The 20227-nt window shown below is 39.6% G+C and overlaps 1 protein-coding gene and 1 long non-coding RNA gene across 4 annotated transcripts in view; one reads left to right on the top strand and one right to left on the bottom strand.

Moving 5' to 3' along the window:
• Window positions 1-2664: 2664 nt before the first annotated feature.
• On the top strand, window positions 2665-12950 carry LOC308406631. Its single transcript, XR_013973572.1, has 3 exons — window positions 2665-3759; window positions 7835-10024; window positions 12813-12950. It is a non-coding gene; the product is annotated as an uncharacterized lncRNA (long non-coding RNA).
• Window positions 7805-20227, bottom strand: part of LOC308406630 (cadherin-4-like) — a 253347-nt gene continuing 240924 nt past the window's right edge. For all 3 annotated transcript variants that reach the window (XM_080897730.1, XM_080897731.1, XM_080897732.1), the window contains 5 exons: window positions 15785-16024; window positions 14218-14454; window positions 13017-13156; window positions 12769-12933; window positions 7805-10668 (listed from right to left, as the gene is read on the bottom strand). In XM_080897730.1, coding sequence (XP_080753856.1) covers window positions 10462-10668; window positions 12769-12933; window positions 13017-13156; window positions 14218-14454; window positions 15785-16024 — 989 coding nt within the window. In that variant the 3' untranslated portion in view covers window positions 7805-10461. The remainder of the gene's footprint in view (window positions 10669-12768; window positions 12934-13016; window positions 13157-14217; window positions 14455-15784; window positions 16025-20227) is intronic.

Below are 20227 nucleotides of genomic sequence, written 5' to 3'. Positions count from 1 at the left end.
TACAGCAGTTTAAAACCCAGCAATCACTTTTTGGCAAATACTGGCAGTTACTTTTTGGCACGCCTTCAGTTAATGAGTAATTAAATCGGATAGACAGGTTAATGCATAGTACTATTGAATGAGTTGATTTTTCTTGTGCTGCAGCCTGGTGTTGCTTCCAGTGACAGGATGTAGATACTTGCTCAGTAATAATAAAAATGACATCTCCAACACTTTTCCTTCTGAACCCTGTGATGCATTTACGGTGCAGATGTAAATAAAGTTTTTCTGGGTGGTGCTTCAGCATCTAACTAGCTAGGAAAGGGCATAAACAGAATAACCTGTTTTACATGGTAATTTCATATTCAGCTTTATAAACACCTTGACAAATTTCATCAGTTTCTCTAAGCATTGCACGATGTGACCCTGGGGTGAATTTGGTGGGCTATTCATTCCTAGGAAGATTGGCAACTGTCTTGAACGTTTCCCACTTGTGAATAATGTTTCTCACTGCAGAATGATGGACTTCAGCTTGTCTGGAAACCATCCTATAACCCTTCACTTTTATAGCTGTGCTCCTGTTGCTGATGATTATTTAATCAAGTGCTTGTGATTCGCAATGCTTGGCTGCTACTTACCCACTTAATTTCTATGGAAGTAGTAACACACACCTTCGATGTTTTGGCTTCATTTTTGATAAATAAACAATGACACAAAGTAATATATCATGCGTTGTTGTTCATCTGAGGTTGTATTTGAACAATTTTAAGACCTGCTAAGAACCAGATGATTTTTATTGTCCTGACACATAAAACCTTAAATTAATAAGTCAACAAAGTGTGAGTCAACAAAGTTTAGTGTCACAACTTTTAAATATGAAGTTTAAAAAGAGCCATCCAAGTGTTTTATGAAGATAAGTATTTTGGCAGGAATGCTAGGGCATTAATTACCTTAATTTATGATGCCATTAGTATAACTATAATGCTAGTATAAATTATGTCTAATTGGCCTATCACTGGGATTATGGTAGGACATCAAATATCTCAAATTCGACGTTGTTTTGCTTTGAATTTTCATTTTGATTCATGGTAACAGGGATTTTTAATCAAAGCATTCATGGTTTCTGACAAATCTCTGAAGAATAATTGCAGATGACATTTATAATGGTCATCAACACACCAAAACATTTTACACACAGGGATGAGAGAAGGTTAAAAAATAGATGAGTCATATACCAATTTGAGGCAATTTATTTGATACTTTTACAGACTGCATGGTTTCTCAGACTCATCACCAAACACTGCTTTGGATTCTTTGTATATTTGTTGCTTTCATAAAAACAAAAGTGTTTCAAAGCAATATTTTTTTAGCAATAAATTGCTTTTCCAGTGTTTTTATGCCTATTTGCTGAACAAGCACCTGAGATGATTCATTCGTGCTTTTATGGAGTGTTAAGATTCGCTCATTGCGACCTCTAAGTCCAGCATACAGGTACTCTGTTTTTAAAAGGTTGCATTTACTGTTGATGTCAGTCGCATTAACGTCATGAGATGCTGTGATCAGTGGTGGAACATACAGTGCTTAATCTCATCCATATTTTTTTATGACGACATGTTTCCTCCTGGCAACAGTTCCATTAGCAGTTGTGTGTGTCTATGTGTGTGTCTCCCTCAAATGAGCTGGAGGACGGAAGCCAAAAAAGAAATCCAACCAGACAGGGACTTATATTTACATGTATGTTGTTAATGAATGAAATCAAGCTTCTGGTGGTATCAAGAGAGAGAGAATCTGCTGTTCATTTAAGGTATTTTTAATAAAAGATATGGTAAAACATGCATCTACTGCTTCTCTGTTAAATGAAGGCAGAAATGGGAATGGGAAGAAAGAGCATAGCCTAGCTCGCGCTAAAGTTAACAGAAATCTGCCTAACAGAATAAAACTGGACCAGATAATTCATCTTGTTTATTCTATATTTTACCTTTTCCTAAGTATAGATTACATTACATCCTGATATACTTAGTTGACTTTTTTCAAAATCATAATTTGATATTTGTGTTGTGTAGTAGTTAGCACTGCTGTGGTTAGCCTCCTAGCAAAAGAGTCCTGATTGTAAATCCATTGGCTGCCTGTGCCTGCTTTGGCTTCCTCCTACAGACTAAAAACATGCACGTTAGTTTAATTGGTGATTCTTAACTAGTAGATGTGAATAGTTGCCTGTCTTTCTCTGAATAAGGCCTCCAACAAACTGGCAACCTGTCCAGTATGCCCGATCTCTTGGTTAGCCTGGATTTGACAAGTGGGAGGAAAATTAATGGCTAAATAATTTGCTAGGTGGTGTAAACTGCTATCTGCATTTTTGTAAACAATAAGGCTATCTGATAGGAAACAAATCAGTTTAACCCATAAGCTATGACCACAAAAAAAGCATGTGCAATTAAGAGGCTAAGTGCTTTTATTTCAGTTAGGGTTGCCAACCGTCCCTTAAAAAACGGAATCGTCCCGTATTTAGAAACAAAAGTACACGTCCCGTATTGAGCTAATAAGGGACGCACTTTGTCCCGTAATACAGTGAGAGTCAAAAGTAGTCTATAAATGTTTATGGAATTAACGCTTTGTTGGAAAACATAATTCCCAGCCCCTCTCCTGCTTTGTGACCAATGAGCTGACAGCACACTTATGACGAGTATGACAATTCAGATTACCGCTCATCTCATTGGTCGAGGAAAGGTCGCTTATGGAGAAAATACCGGAAGACAACAGATGACCACAACAAGAAGCATGGCCAACAGGGAAACAAACGCCAACACTGCGGTGCAAGTCTCGGACGACAGTACACCTAAAGCTGGGCAGACACTGCGATTTTTTCAGTCACGTTATTCAGCTCCTGCTCAAACTGCACGATTGACTCGCAGGGGTTAGAAGTTGGTAGGTCACGATGCAGGTCTCACACTATACGGCCCGATGCTCTGATGCGACCTGAGTGCTCACACTGTGCCAACATAACATGAAGGTTATAACAGAAATTCTGTCACTCTCTCTCTCTCTCTCTCTGTCTTTCACTCACACAGACACGCACACCACCATCAACTTTGCTAAATTGCTAATGAAAAACATTTATCAGGCAGCTGTGATTGAGCAGCAGTGTAAATCCAACTATTTTCACGGTTGTTGTGGTCGTGATAATTTTGTGATGCCACATCGAAAAGGCTCGGATGAGCTTTCCAAAGTTCTACAAGTTGTGCCTCCATCGCTTGTGTCCAGATCACATGCTGCACAGCCGTGCTGCTCCATCTTTTTCACCGACGTTTACGTGTTTGCGCGTGAGCAGTGTGAGCGGCTGCGGTGACACCCTCACGAGCGATTGATGATCGGGAGCTGGTCGTGAGGTGTTAATCGCTTCTCGTTACCCCACGTATACTACACGACGCACGATGAAGGCCAAAATCGGTCCGATCACCAAATCGGTCGCACGACTCAAAAACCGTCTCAAAATGGGCCAAAAATCGCACAGTGTAAGCCCAGCATTAGAGCAGCAATGTTTGTTCGCTCAGAGAAAGAAAAAAAAAAGGCTGCAAAAGTACAGGGAGGAATGGGAAAAGAAAAACACCTGGCTGGGAAAATGCACGATAACACCTATAAAGCGCACTGCACTGTGTGCCGGCGCACTTTTTCCATAGGCATGCTTCTAATGGTGGGCACAAGAAGAACATGAGGGGCGTGAAAGCTCGGGGAACCCTTAACCAATTTTTTGTCCACCAGGCCACGGCAGAAGCAGATATGGTATGTAAACACTGGTTTGTTTTTTTAAACCCTCTGGTTAAGGTTAATATGGGCATGTGCAGTGAATATCAGCGCTATGTGGCCAGAAGTGTGATAATATAATTTATTTTATGTAATAAACAACTGCAAGGATAGATGATTACAACAAATAGATGACTAATACACACACAAAAAAAGCTAGAAAATTCACCACACTGGGAAGGGTGAAGACAACTGGGTCGCCCAGCCCTGGCCACGAGGTGTCCCTTGTTTTTTTTTTCAGGGAGTTGGCAACCCTAATTTCAGTACAGTATGCTTCGAAGCATTTTCACTGCGGACCCACTTGTGTTTCAGTTGAACGTCAACAAGTGAGTTTTCCATGCTGTGTGAAAAGGTTTCACATCTGACTTTGCATGCCTCGCTTTGATCTTGGCCTTAGAAGAAATTTATACAAAAGGTTCATTTTAGAGACTCAGGGAACCAAAGTTTTCCGCCTAGCTCTACATTTCTTTGTCTTCTTAGTTTCACACTTGATTTTATTTCCATCTCTTTGAGCCTTGCGCCTGTTGCTTTTTTTTTGTTACTTTATCTAGCATACCTAAGCATACATATATTCTCACACATGAGTTAAGACTTAAAATAGATCCCCTGGCTTAATATTGAGTGTAGGACATCACATTTTTTCTATGTAATTAACTATAATATTTTAATAAGGCGCCATTCATTGCCCACAAAGTTCTCCTCAATGTGTTACACAGCTATTTACTGTATGATAAAATTACAGATATATTGAGGACCTGACAGTTTATCTATACCTTCCACGTATTTTGATCACGTTAAATAGCACTTTAAATTCCAAAAGTTGTGACTGATAATTTAAGCAATATTCTGATTTTACAAGACAGACAAGCATTCAAACCTAACACGCCTGTTCAGGTACCCAGAGAAAATCCAATGCAAGCTCCAGCAGCAAGTTGAACACAGAAACCTGTTGCTTGGAGGTGATGATGCTCACCATACAAATGTTCTCTCTGCTACTAACAGGGAGGGACAAAGTTTTATATTTTTACTTATTAATATGTTAGTAGAGAATTTCTTTAAAAAGTATTGGAACATGTTATTTGTTTGTGCTACATATTCATATACAGAATCTATTATCTCAGCCAGGAGAGCTTGCAGTCTTTGGGCAAGCCAATCTAACCACCAGCATACTGAAGAGCAGATATCAGACTGGGATCAATCTTCTCATCTGACTCTTGATAATAAAGCAAATAAGGACATTTCCTGAAATGTTGAACTAATTTGAGATAAGATCTCTTTTGGTCAAGTGTAACATTATGAACATTTAATCTCTTTTGAGACACGGGGGAATGTGCTGACTGGAAAAAAATAATAGCTAAGGATGTAAAAGCAAGTTGCAGCTCCGATCCATATCACATGTAAACCACACACATGTATAAATCCAAACAGGGTAAAAATTCAGCATGAGGCAATTCTGATAGTGTTGTGACTCCTGCCTGAATTAATCCATTCTGACTTACCTGTCAGAAAGTCAGATAAGTCAACCTGTCAGCCCAGCAGCCTGACTGGTGATTTGTGTGTTCATGCGTTGTTGTGTAAGCAGTGTGTAACAGCAGGGTTTATTCTGTCTGCGTGTGCATTGGCGTGCTCTGACAGGTCAATCAATGAGGAGATGCAGTCTGCTGTTGGTTCATTGAACTGCTGTGGTAAAAGGAGAGCAAGTAAGGGTCATCTCATCCCGTTCCTCATGCTGCTTTGACTGCTCGGATTGATTGCTAACCGATTTGTATTTCTATTTTTACGTTACCTCCGATTGGCCTGATAGACTTCATCATTGCAGATTTTTTTACAATGGAAATATTAATAATTACTTCAAGATGCAATGCCAGAAATAAAGGAAATGAAATGAAGCTCTTTGTGTTTTTCCTGTCCGCATTTCATCTCCCTTCTGCTTGGAAATACTTCATTATTTCACCTTGGAAGATGGCTCTGTCAGGCGCAGCTGACAAATGAACAGCCTCAGTTGTGTTGATCATTTTAGCTTACATTTTTTTCAGCGCTGGCACTAAACCTAATTTGAAACACAACATTCAATCATCAACGTATAAAGGGATGTGAGGCGAGGCACATCATCATTTCTAATTCTCTTTGATTCTAATTCTTAGTCTGTTGAATTGTTTCCAGTAGTTTTCCATGCAAATAACATGCAAAGTTTTTTTTTTCTTCCTTCAAAATTACATTAAAGGCTTTGTAAAAAGACTTTACTGTCATTTACGTGAAAATATGCACATTAAGGAATATCACTGTCCTAATGTTTAGTGTAAATTATATAGCTTTCTTATCTGCACAAACAATCAAGAGTGACAATTTATTGTCGTGGAAAAAATGCGTAAGAGAAAAACTTTTCAGTGTACTATTTAAGACAAAAAAATAAAGGTCTTTTCACAGCACATTAGCACTTTAAAAACAAGATGAGTGCGAGGAAAGGCGACGTGTGCAGGAATCAGCGGGTGACAAAGAAAAGACAAGAGGCAGTGTTCTTACAAGGAGGGGAAATTTTATTTATAACACATGGTGCTGACAGGGAATCTCCAGCTCAGCGTCTATATTACAAGGTTGATCTGCAAGGCTGCGCATGTACTGTACGGTATTTGGAAACCAAGATTGCAGTGGCACTATAAACACACGCTTGAAACAACAGACTCGTTCCCTTTTGGTTTTTTTTTTTGGTTGTTGTTTTTTTTCTTCATTTTTTTTTTACAAAATGGTACAAACAACAATACAAAATATTTGTGCTGTTGACAATTTACAAAAGAAGTCTTTTGACTCAATAACTGTGCAATTTTTTTTTTTTAAGTTTTTTTCTTTAATCTCCTCCATTTGAAACAATGTGACTATGGTACACCAGAATGCCTTCTGGACTGCAGCGCCTGTCATGCGGGCTGCAACACTTTTTGAAATGTAGTATGGTTACTGTAATAGAACTCATCTGTCCATTATAAAAAAGACACATGCAAAAAGCTCCAATTGTACAGTTACAGTTTGGCTAACTTTGTCTCTTTAGCTTCAAGCAAATACTACATTATGTACACTTGGACTTGAATAGCATTAGGATAACTCTTATGAAACACTGCTTCTCATCTTTGTGTTTCTAGCCTTTGCAGGACAATAGTTTGGCTTCTGTCGGAGCGTCCCGTCACACATGTGTCCATGGTCAGGCAGTGTCCAGAGTGAGATTAAATGTCCCTTAACCAAAGCAGAAATCAGGGTCGGACTACAGCAGTGCAATACTTCTTTCTTCCTTCAATCTTGTTTGTTAATGTTTTCCCTCCATTTAATAGAGGGACAAGACAAGTGGACCAGGTAACAATTAATGGCCAAAGCTCATTTATTTCCCCAAATAAACTGCATTTTAATGGGGAGCCAAGTCTGATGCAAACCACTGATATATTTGCTGCTGTGTAACTGTGAGTCATTAACATTCAATATTGTAATGTCATTGCGTTATCTAAACAACGCGGTTCTAAAGGTCAGTTAGGTTGTCTAAAGTGGGGCCTCGTGTTTCGTCTGGCCCTGAATCTGGTCTGAATGTCCAATAAGAAAGTACGAGTAGTCTGTGAAGCATGTCTTTATTCTACGAACACTGGATGGTCATCAGCAAAGTCGCAGCTTTACTGCTGGATTAAAACAACGCTGAACGGGCTCATATATTATAGAACACTCACATATATACAGTAAGGCCTAGAGGAGTGAGTGTGTGCTAGTATAGACTGTACAAGTTGGTTTTAAGTGGAGCCTTTTTGCTAAAAATGAAGCAAAAGTTGAACAGCGACACGAGTATGGCTGTAAGCTCTTACAGAATCCTACAGATTCTTTTAAATGCACATGGCTTTTTGTGAAATATAGTTTGCCAGGTATTTGTTTTAAACAAAACTACGGTGAAAGGAAATGCAAAGACTGCACGGAAACAGGTAAATCATGTCATCAAGTGTATAAAAATGTTCCGTATATACAACACTTATGTCAGAAATAATCACAAATAGCAGAAAGTAACAGCTGTGTTTATTTTGTGTAGATATTCTGGAGGCTGAGGAGCAGTCGGATAGATAAGAGCTTATCCAGCTGTAAGCTGGGGGAACCACTCTGTTTCTCATGTCTGAGCTGAGAGCTGCGCTGAACATCGCCACTTTCTGGCTTTACAATGCAAGGTTTGACCTACAACTACCTAATTTTAAGAGATTGTTACCCTGTTCGCCTTATTAATTACACTTATAGATGCTGCTTTCCCTGTTCATAGTTGAAAATGAACGTTTTAACTTCTGTTCAGTTTGCATAAAAAATACATTTATCTCATCACAAGTCAACTTTCATACATCCATTCTGAGAGCATACTTACTTTTTCCATGTCATCACTTTTCACGTTTATACTTATACTGTATATTTAATCTGTTTAAACCGACCAGGTGAAGAACTGAAAAGCAGCAGCAAGAAGGGGGAAAAAAAGAGTAAGAGTCCCGGATCCTTCTTGTCATATCATGTGAATGTGACTGTTACTGATATTTCCACGAAGCAGTCATTATAATCATTATTTATAGACGATCTGGTCAGTTCACATGGAGCTCAAACGAGCCACCACTGAAAAGCGTTTTAATTTGCACTTGGAAGATAAGGAAAGATTAAACCTTTCTATCTGTAGCCAGCGTCTGGTCCCTCTGTGAAATGTTTTGGGTATTTAAATAACATAAAAAGCTCCCCCCCCCCCAGTTCTCTTTACACTGCCCTGAAATATGATTACAAAAACCCACGGGTAGCGCTGCTTTTTCATTAAGTCACAACAAAAACTGCCTTTCAAAATGTCTGTCTCATAGAAAAACGTTATTACTGAAGCTTTAGTTTAGCTTTTTCTGCTTTGATAAAGTGCAGAATTTCTTATACTTTCCCTTCTACTAACTTCTTTTTAAAAACCTCTTGAACTCAAAGCCAAAAATTTTAGGAGAAAATTTCAGATGAATGAAACGCTGCCTGAAAAGAGACAGATTGTGAAGGCACTAAGTCCCTGGCTGAGGCTCAATTCCCACAGTTTCTCTGACAGGGACCAGCACCAGAGTTTGTATATTAAAAGTTTGTTGAGAAACAACAGTGAGTCAACAGACGGATAATGAAAAAAAGGGAGACAGAGGGACTCAGAATGGGGCCTGGACAAGATAACTGTTCTGTAAGTAATGCTATCAGAGCTATTTAAAGTTATCTGGTAGTTTCTTCATAAATGTACATTTAATATAGTTTCTGTGGCGCTTTTACTGCATGATAACTGGTGCCATGTTATTACCTTTAGACGCAAATATCTTGCATCTAAGTGACGAAACGGTTCTCCCACTGAAACGCTACGTCCAGATGAAAAGAATCAACCTTTTGGGATTTGGATGCACATAAACACGCAGACTTTAAGTTATCCTAAAGGCAGAATCATGTTAAATACCTTCATTTTCCTAAATAACCCTCACCTGTACATACATAGTTAAACATTACAGAGGTAACACGTGTGACTTGTCAATCTTCAAATTTAGTAACAAGCCGTATCGAGTTTTCGCTGCAAACGCAGGGAGCTCAAAACAAACACAGCTGCTATTGAAGCCACGATAAACAAAGACACATAATGCATTTCTTCTCTAAGACAGTCCTGTTATGTATTTTTGTGATTTAATTCATCACATTCAAGTTGGCTGTGATCTAGGAGCACAGATATGCCTGACTTGAAAAATTAATGATTTGTCCATAAGTTACAGACACACTGTAGGCCTATGTACAGTACGTCTAGCATAAAGCGCCCTCGTTGGCCAGTCACCACTCCTCTGAAACCAGTACTGAGATCTCCCGCAGCTACCACAGCCCTGCACGACGGGAGAAATGACAAGGGAGGTGTGAATTAAAGGGTCAGGGGGTCATATGGGGGCGTGTAAGTCCAGAGAATGGCAACCAATCCTGAGTTAGCGGGAGTCAGCTAAAATACGCACCACTGAAGGCACTTTTTTAAACAACAGTGCTTCTGTTCTAAGTAATTCAAGTTCAAGAAAGAATAAACCGAGGCCCTTCGTGCAGGAAGGACTTTCATATCGATGTTCTTGTTCTCCTTTTCTTATCCTTTGTTTGCCTCAGACAAAGCAAGCAGCTCAACCTAAAGCTTCTTCAAAGAGTCGGGCGGGGGCTGACAGCGAGGGAAAAGCGATGACCCTCGGGAATAGGGAACAGCTTGAATCGAAGAGGGGTGAGGATATAAAAAAAATAAATACAAATAAAAGGCTACACAAACATAGGTAAAAAAATGAAAATCTGACAAGAGGAACTTAAACCTAAATCTAGCATATAACATTCAAATGGAACAAAAGCACAACAGTTTGAAAATTAATGAGAAGTCTGAAAAATCAGAGCTTCCATTTCAGTCACAGACAGGCTTAGAGCAGGAGACGGTTGAGAAGAGCACCCGAAACTGACTCATGGCGCTGGTCCTCTGTGGTGGGCAATTTGATTGGTTGGTTGGTTGGTCAGTCCGTTGGTCAGTGTGAACATGTCCTTGTTATCTTGTGTTCAATAAGGATGTAATAGCCCCTTGTTTTAGGGGTCAGAGCATGGCAGGCCAGCTGACGGGACAAGGATGTGTGTTTGCGTGTGTGTGTATGTGTGTACGCGTGCGACTGGGCAAATTTAATCATCATCCCCTCCTCCGTACATGTCAGCCAGCTTCTTAAATCGGGGGCCCCAGTCATTGAGGTAGTCATAGTCCTGGTCTCCTGTGCTGGAGGAGTTGAGGGAGCTGACAGAGCCAGCGGCGGAGCCGCTACCCTCGTAGTCAAACACCAGCAAGGAGTCGTATGGAGGAGCCGTAGGATCGTTGTCTGCTGCTCTCAGTCCCTGAAGAAGACGGGAAAGCAGAGAAGTCAGCTGTTAAACTGTTGCACTACTTTATGTGATTTGTATGTTGAGCGATATTCCTCAAAGCCATTAAACTCAGCGTTGCATCAAACTGACATTTAATGTAAATCATGCCCTCATTTATAGCATATTTGTGTATATACTGTAGCATTGCATAATTAAATAATGTCAGCTTGTTCAAGGTGCTGTGAATCGTACCTGTTGTATACATGGGGGTCTTTAATGTACCCATACTTAACATTGTACAAAATCATCTTTATGTTTAAGTAAAACTATCAAACATTACAGAAATTGATGCATTCATATAGTTTTTATACCTCTACATGTACATGTGAAGCTAACAGAAGAACCTGATTGCTGCAGGTTTTACCTAAAAGCAGCTGGGTAGCATTGTGGTAGTGTCACCTTTGAAGCAGCAGAACAGAGTTCCCAGACACTGTGCGGATAAAAAGTCAGATGCTGGGAAACCCGAACATGAATGGATGGAGTTATCAGAAGCCAAGATGACAGACATACAGGAAAGCTCCACCAGAGGGCAAGAAAGCAGAAAAGCCATCAACATGTGTGCCCTCCCAATCATCAGAAATGTAGTACATAGGAGGCACGATCCAAGATGAAACACAACACAGAGGCTGTGATAATGGCAGCACAAGCACCAGATTCATACACAGGACCAAAGGTGCAGAGATGCCTCTGGCAAAGTCCTGCACATTAGTGCAAGCTCAGCCAGTTTAAAGGACCATCTTTGCTGCACACTGATTAGATACACTGAGGACGGCAGAGGTAATACCCTCCAAAGCTTAACTTGGTGAAGAACAACCGGATTCTAAATAACAAATCAGCAGAACAGAGTCAGAGGGAAGCTGTGATAGATATGGCAACCAAAGCTGAGAGTTAAGTCTTAGAGCATCCACAACATATATGCTAATAGACCAGTTTGACCTTTGTTTTGCATTGTTCTGTTTGGTTTAGGATCTTCTAAATCATAGTGCATAGAAAACCACAATAAAAATGTATTCTTAAAGATTATGCTCAGAAAAAAGGCACAAGAAGTGAAAAGATCTTAAAGAATTACTAGTTATTTTTAGAGGTATGTATCATAGCAAGCTAATTTAACAACAACAAAACAACCTTTACAGGATCCACAGAAAGCTTTTGGTAAATATCACTGGTTGTAGAAAGTATGCTGCATCCTAAAGGACTTATCTCACCCTGCTCATCAGCTGTTTGAATGTCTGCCCTCAGGCAAACGCACTAGCACTAGCACGCACTACATGATTAAGAAACAGGTTTGTTTGTTTTTTTCAAATCACAGAACCACCATCTCACTGAACTCTGCTCTGAAATCACACACCATAAATCAGTAACAGACCAATTCAATCAGCACCTGCTGCAATACTATTTACTATCTACTATTTATACACAATCTTCTTAGACAAGTGCAGTATCTTTATAAAACTACTGTGGCCACTTTTGACTCTTTTAAAAATATCTGAACATCTGGAACTGTGTTTGTATCTTTTACATACCTAATAAGTTCAAGCTTTTTAGGTTTCTATGGATAGAAACCTAAAAAGCTTCAATCGGTCTGGGCACAGTGCATGGCAATATCACCATGTGTTTGCTGTGTTTGTGTTTAAACAGACTGCTGAAGCGAGCTCAGGTGAGTGCATGTGTGAAAGAGAGAGAGTGAGAGAGAGTCAAGGCTGGATGGATCAAAGCTGAACAGCTGCCAACACCTCTCGAGTGTGAACGTGTTGTCACAAGTCTGTCAATCAGCATTTTCTCGCATCAGTGTTCCAACGCTGGAGTTGTGTGAGTGGACAGTGCTCATTTGTACGTGTGTGTGCGTAAATTAACCCGGCACGGTGAGAGGAGCTGTAACATAAAGCAAAACCTGTCGTTCCCATCACCCTGGTAGAGTTCTATGTTTTGAACAACATTCAGAATAAGTAATCACGTTAGGTGTCAGATTGACGGAAAGTAAAAGTGAGTGGTCCATCTTATAGCGGGAACAAACAATCTAGTAACAGTGGAGCCATTGTGCATGCAAAAGATAATGTGTGCTTATAAATCTACCTCATGGATGAAGTCTCCGATGTCTCCGGGGTGGGGAACAACAGGTCTGATCGGATACTGGGACTCTGGGATGATCGGACGCTCATCCACCCTGCGGACACCAGGCGGCTTGCTGATGATGTGCTCCAAGGAGTCGGGCTGCTGCAGCTGGCTTAAGTCATAGTCCTGCAGAGAAATCTAAGTAAGGTACAGTCTGAAACAGAACGCGTATTTGTGTATTTGAGCAAGTGCGTCTCTCAGGATCTCACCTGGTCCTCTTCTCCTCCTCCCTCTTCATCATACTTGAGGATGTTGTCCCTGACATCATCTTCAGGGTCAATGAGCAGTTGCTTTGTCTGCCTCTCCTTCTCTCTGCGCTTGATCCACACCACAAACAACAGCACCATGCCTGCAATGATACACACATGAATGTGAAAAAACCCTATGGTATGTTGCAACAACCTCTAAAAAACAAACTAAAAGCAGACAATCAGATAAGTACGTAGTAAGGTTGCATATAAGCACAGAGTGCAGATGCTAAACATGTATAGCGTTTAATACGTTTAGCACGTTTGTGTCGGACTTGGCAACATTTAATTAAATGTCGGTTTTACTAATGCATCCTGAGGAAGCTGTTCGCCATTCGTCCTGAGGGATAAAAGACCGTCAAGAATAAACAACCTAAGTTTATGTTAACATGACAAACTGCAAAGTACAATGACATAGCTATGCCAACACAAAACCACTTAGGGAGCCGGTTGGTGGATGAATGGGCCCAGCAGGCAGATGGCTGCTACTCATAATTTATTTCCTCCAAACAGTCCCTTTAACCACAGCCACTATGACCTTTCCCTACTTAATCATACGGTTAACGTTTCAGTAATATGAATCATGACGAACAATTTTTCTTTGTTATTGCGTTTCATTTTTTATCCTTAAGTTTTTATTATCTTTGTAGTCTTATCTATCTATTTATATATTTATGGTTATTTCTGTGTGATCTTCTGCTTGTATATGTCATCACTGCAAAAGCTTGGTGTGCTGTACTTGAGTAAATAACAAGAAAACAGATTCAATTAGAATTTTGGGTTAATAGGAGTTATAAGATAATAGAAGATTCTAAATAATCGAAACTTTTAAAACATTTGAAATGATCTATTGGGATTGCCATACACAGTGTGAACACAGCAGCAACAAAGTAAGGCAAGACTGATAGTAGCATTTTTTCTCTACCAGGAAAAAAAAAAACACAAAAACATCTCATCCAGAGATGCTGGAGAAGATTCAAGCACTCCAGGCATTTATCTATTATACAAACTGGTGCTGATGTTATTGTATTGTTAAATATTTTATGTCTGTGCCATGTACTACACTTTTTTGAGGAATCTAATCACAGACAACTTTTCTACAGCAAATGTGTGGGTACGTGATATGTTTGAGAGCATCGCTGAATGAATAGCAAAAACTCACTGAGTAGTATGATAATGCAGATGAGGATGGAGATGATGGCTCCAGTTCCAAGGCCAGCAGCTGCCACGGCCCCGAGGGTGGTGCAATCTCCGTTTTCATCGCAGGGACACACCTTAACTTTGATGACTGACCTGTTGGACAATGGAGGGTTCCCGGAGTCTGACACGATTACAGGGACTTCATACACTCCAGGCTCTAAATATATTTGATACCGCAGACTCAAACGGGCAAAATCACCTGTAAAGGGAAAAGAGACATTACTAACAATCACATTTCATTTTTCAAAAGGATTATTTTTTTCCTGGGTTACAAATAGTTTAAATAACCGTATCCTCAAAAGTTGATTCTGCTCATCTGGATGTAGAGTTCTCCCACTGAAAACGTTACATCAAGATGAACAGAATCAACTTTTGGGGATTTACTTACCTGGATAATTGAGCATGCATCAAGACATAAAATAACTGTAATTTACATGTTTTATCTACATTTAATAACAGATATTTGTAAAAAAAAAAATAAATAAATACTGCAGCCATTTAGTGAAACTTCCAAACAAAAATATAGCGTAAAAGGCAAAAAGACAAAATTCAAATGAGCATATGAATAGCAAATATTTGGTACGAACACCTTTATTCTGCAACACAGTCTGAACACTTAGGCAAGCTGTCTTGTAATTTCTTTAAGTAGTCTTCAGAAACAGTTCTGCAGACTTTCTGAAGGACACTGAAAGCTCTTCTTTATATGTTGACTATCTTTTGTTCTGTTTTCTGTCAAGATGATCCAACACTGCTTCAATAATGTTCAGGTCTGCGCTCTGGGGAGGCCATTGTGTATTTCCTTTATCCAGATATCTTTTTACTGCATTGGCAGTGTGTTTGAGATCACTGTCATGCTGAAAAATGAAGCTGTTGCCAATCAGATGCTTTTCATTCCATAAGAACCATTGCTACTAATTTTAGTCCAATTTTTGAGTAATTTGGCTTCTTGGCAGCCACCCTTCTACTGAAACCATTTCTGACGAGGCTTCAATCAAAGATGAATCAACCAAAAGGCTAGATGCATCTCTCAGGTCCTGTGTCAGGTCTTTGCTAGATCTTTTCCTATTTCTTAAGGACATGACCTATCACTTTTTCTTTTGCCGTCCTTTTGTTCAGTTTCTTCAAATTTTCTAAGGACACACTGCACAGCACGCTGGTACATGCCAAGTTTTTTGTTAAAATCTCTTTGAGAATCACCTCGTTGGTAGAAAATTACTATGTTATCCCTGTCATACTGTGCTATGTGACATTTTTCATTGGTTCAACTAAAGAAATTTGAACAAATTATGTGTTTGTGTGACAGGGTGCTAGTAAAAAAGTACTTAACGATGTAATAAGTATGGCTCCTTGAAAGCAAAATAAAAAGAAATGGTAAGCTACTCAAGACTTTTTCACAGTAATGTACATGAACATGCACATGGTTAATAAACGCGTAAGGAGATTTTTGATGCATTGTCAGAAAAGTAAAAACGAAAACGTTTTTTGAATTTTTTAAATTTGATCATTTCTCTTCAGTGGTAACACCTTACCGCTGATCCTAGAAATTGTCCAGTTACGTCGGATGGTGGTGGGAAACGTGGGCAACTCGAAGACAAAAGGTCCAGCGTTGGGGTCTGTGTCGGCATCAGCGGCAGTGATGTTGACACCGTTGATGCTCCTGTACGTCCTTTCACAGATCTGAGACTCTTTGGGTATGAGTGCTGGGGGGTTGTCATTAATATCTATCAGATAGATCTGCAGTGTGCCTGTGCCGCTGGCTGCAGGAGAGCCTTAGAGCAGAAAGAGAGAAGCAAAAAAAATAATATCACGACAGGAGGAAAACATGACAAGAGAAGATGTGTGCAGTGAAAGGGACAATTGAAGGGGAAGAGAGAGATGTCGAAGGCTGGCAGAAGTGAGAGAAATAATGAAAGAAGATGAAAAAGAGAGATACAAAAAAGGAACGAGAAGAGGTGATTGGAGCATTGTTCATTCACAATGACGATGAAAAGGTAGGAATACTGTGAAGCTGCAGGAGAATTTCTACACTTGACAGAAACACTTCTGACAGTTATGCTTTCCAGTTCTTCTTTTAGTCTTACAGCAAAATCAAACCCATCACAGTCGATCCAGATGGTGGCACAGCGCATCCAATCTTCTGGAGCGAGTCTAGGTACAATAATGATGACTGTAACACAACTAAACAAGTCTTTGTCTATGTGTATTACACTGTTATATGATAGTCGTTTACCATTTTGGACATAAAGGCACTTTTATTTGAAATATTAACAGTACATTGCTTTAAAACAACTAATGGGACATTGTCAATGCACATTGACAGTCCTTCACTGTCACACAGACAATCAGTTGAATACTTGAAATTAAACACAGTATACACGTGTGTTTATGTATTAAAAGTAAATCTCCATAGAACGTATGCAGGGAACATTTAGAATGTAAAATAAAGGTGTTGTTGCAAACTGAAAGCAGTGTTGCATCATTTTTAAAGTGAGATCAAGTTGTACTAAGAATCTAGGTGATTTTCTTTTCTGTGTTGAACTCTCAATGACTGCACTAGACTGGCTCATTTACCATTTTTAGGTAGTAATCACATTATACATATAAATCCGCAGCTATTGCCTATTAGCAAGGTGACAAAATTGTGACATTAAACGCTCTAAACTTTACACCAATGTTGTTCTGACTCAGCTTTGTAAATCTGTGGAAATTGTCGAGGCAACTTGGTCTGATACTGATGTAGGCATGCCATTGTAAGTGCTGCTTTAACTACAATAGTGTCAGCCTTGGAGTGCAATAACATGCACTGGTGCACACAGACACACTCACACTTCGTCTACGGGCACAATCTAGAAGCTTCTGCATTGACCGAACACAGCAACAGACCATCAGCAACTGCATTATGGAGAACTAGGAATAAGAAATAGACACTTTAAACAATCAGGGAGGGAGATAGCTGAGCAAAGTGATGAATGCATGAATGCGTATGTGCAGCAGGAAAATGTGGCAGAGAAACATCTTAAAAAAGGGTGCTTAGCGGTATAAAGCTCAGCGTTGTTTATTGAGTGTGTGTCAGTGGGTGACAGCCCTTAGCTTTCCCCAATTAGGAGTCATTTCCCTGTCATGCCCCACTGGCCCAGTCATCACATGGAATCAAGCGACCCCAGGGCTCATCTCTGGCATGAGATAAGGGCAATGCAATTTACAAAGATTTATGCAAAGCTTACAGATCTGCCAATTAAATGTGGCAACAGAGCAAGACGTTTGCCACAAGAAGGGTGAGACACAGCTGAAGACAAGGGTCTGGAGTGAGTCTGTTATCAGTTCGAGCTCTGTTTCACTGGTAACACTATGGTTTTTCGATTGCTTCATTAATATCAAGTGATTAATAAAGACATCAAGACGTCACTGATGAATATAATACGTTTTAGTATCTAGAGACATTGGATGAGTGACCTAAAATTTTTGCCATAACTGGACAACAGGCGTAAAAGTGGAAACAATATAGATGCTCAGCTCACACACAGTTTTGTGGGAAGTGCCTTAAACATGCATTCTATCTGAAGGCCACTATAAACACATTCCTACTGAGTTTAAGGGCTCTGTTGCTAATTTTGGGTAACGATGACTAAAAAACAAGTGTATTTTGTACATCTTGGTGATGCAATGGAGTATGAAATGACACGCTGACTTGCCAAGCACGAGACATTAGCCAATGAGCTTTTTATAGCCAGTTCTGTCCTTCATTGCCACATCAGTTTTTTTGCAACTAAGATGGAAACACCTATCTCGAGGGGTGTTTCCATCCCTCGAGATGGAAACACCCCTCAAGAAACCAGAGATTAATGTCATGGTAACCACATCTTTCATCTATTGTTCATGTTGTCTATAGATAGATAACATTGCATTCTTTTAACTATGACGACTCGTTAATTAACAGGTAGACTTCTATAATGTCCAAGTTATTATTCATCATTCAAAAGCCAGATACTTTAGGAAGCCATGCAGGCTATAAAATCACTTGAGTTTTCAAATATTATACAACAGCTTCTAAAAGCTTTAAATTCATTTCCCATCCAAGTGATCAAGTGGATCACTTAATTTTACCGACACTAATTAAACATTTTTATTATTAGTGTCTTTTTCATGCTATAAGCATCCAGACAGTAATTATGCATCTCTTCGTATTAACTGTTGTGTGTATTTCCAGTTTTTTTGTACTTTAAAAGCCAGTCTAGGGACAGGCATTGCAAATTAGCATAGGCCCTGTGTGTGGCATGGTTCATGTTACATACTTGTCCCTATACAAATACACAGTTAATGCAGACTGTTAAATGCAATTTGTACATGTGTAGATGCTCTACCAGGAATACATGTGGTTCATGAATGCAGTACTGCAAACGGAGGCTTTCAAATGCACACACACACATACACGCGCGCGCACACACACACACACAGAGGCTTACCAGTTCTGCTGGTTTGTTAATCCTAGCCATGTATGGGGGACATGTGGAAGCAGCTTGCCACAGCTGATAGGAGAATTATGTGGGTTTTAACCAGCTAAATAAATAATTATGTTTGTGTAAATTCCTCAAAAGGATTTGTATTAACTCCTTTTTTTGATGGGGGATGAGAGATGCGAGGCATGGTGAAAAGACTCGTAGTAAGGCTACCATATGCTCTTTGAATAACGCATAAAAATAAACAATACCATAGGTGTGTTAAGTGGAAAATGAGCCAAAGGGTTCTGAAATGGTCAGATTTCATCGAGGGGGTGTAATAAGTGTACTTCTCACCATGCTGTCACCACCTCTTCATGTCCCATTCTACTATCCTTACTGTCTCATAGTACTTCTTACCATAATCCCTCTTATGTTGTGACGGCTGGCACTCAGGCAAGACCCACATAGACACACAAACATGCACATGAAAAAAACCCTTCTGGTTTCTTTTGTTCTTGGCCACAGTCCCAATATCAGGCAGACCTATTAGAAGCATGCCTGTCGAAACGGTGTACTTTACAAAGGTGAGGTGAGCAAAAAACCCCAAATAATAGGAAACAGGTAACATATCGTGATTATAAAGAAGGTTTGGAATTAAAAAGCAGAAAAAAAAACAGGAAAGTCCAAACAACAGGAGCATGTAAACCTATAATCCTGCTGCGTCTCCATGCATCAACACAGCAGGTTACATTTTTTGCTGTTTGACATTGTCAGTCATCACAAATACATGTACACACACATGTGCACGTACTCGCCAAATTTCGTTTCAAACGAGTGGCTTCACACATGCTAACACCTATAAACACACCAATGTTTCAAAGCCAGCTCAACTTAAGATAAATGCACCAGTGCGCTGCACGTCACTGATAAGGCAATTTGGAAGGAAAATAGCATTTCCCGTTTTACTTAAGAAAACAAGAAACATTCACTTCCACTTGAGAAAAAGTTATTTGTTTGCTGTGATTGGGTTTGTGCTCTGTAATGCTTGAGTTTCAACTTTGAGGCAGAACAAATAATGTATGCTACATAAATTGCACAAAGCCCAAGGAGGAAGCCGGCTTGGACACAAGATAGGAGAGGCTCAACAGTTTAACCAGTTGTGCAAATCCTGGATTTTCACTGACTCTAACCCAGCTACATGCCTTTATAGTCTTCTAAATCCACATGCAAGTCGAAGTTTTAATCAGCTGATATACTCAATATACAAAACACTAGCTTGTGTCTCAGAGTTCAATTACACTGTACAACTCTTGGCTCTGGATTACATCAAATGCATATAAAACAAATGGTAGCAAAGCACCTTCAAGAATACTGATTTTACGCTGAGGTGTATGTTATACTGTAGAAAGTCCCAGTTCTGTCATCATATGCCTAAACTATTGGACATCGGAGTCTTTAAAGAATGAAAACTTGATAAAAAAAAATGTGGTAAAAGTGTTAAGCAAAAATGTAAGAAACAGCAAACTCTGATTT

Source organism: Rhamphochromis sp. 'chilingali' (genome assembly GCF_963969265.1).
Source record: "Rhamphochromis sp. 'chilingali' genome assembly, chromosome: 12".
Lineage (NCBI taxonomy): Eukaryota > Metazoa > Chordata > Actinopteri > Cichliformes > Cichlidae > Rhamphochromis > Rhamphochromis sp. 'chilingali'.
The sequence above is the reverse complement of the archived record's forward strand: the minus strand, read 5'-3'. Positions and strand labels throughout refer to the sequence as shown.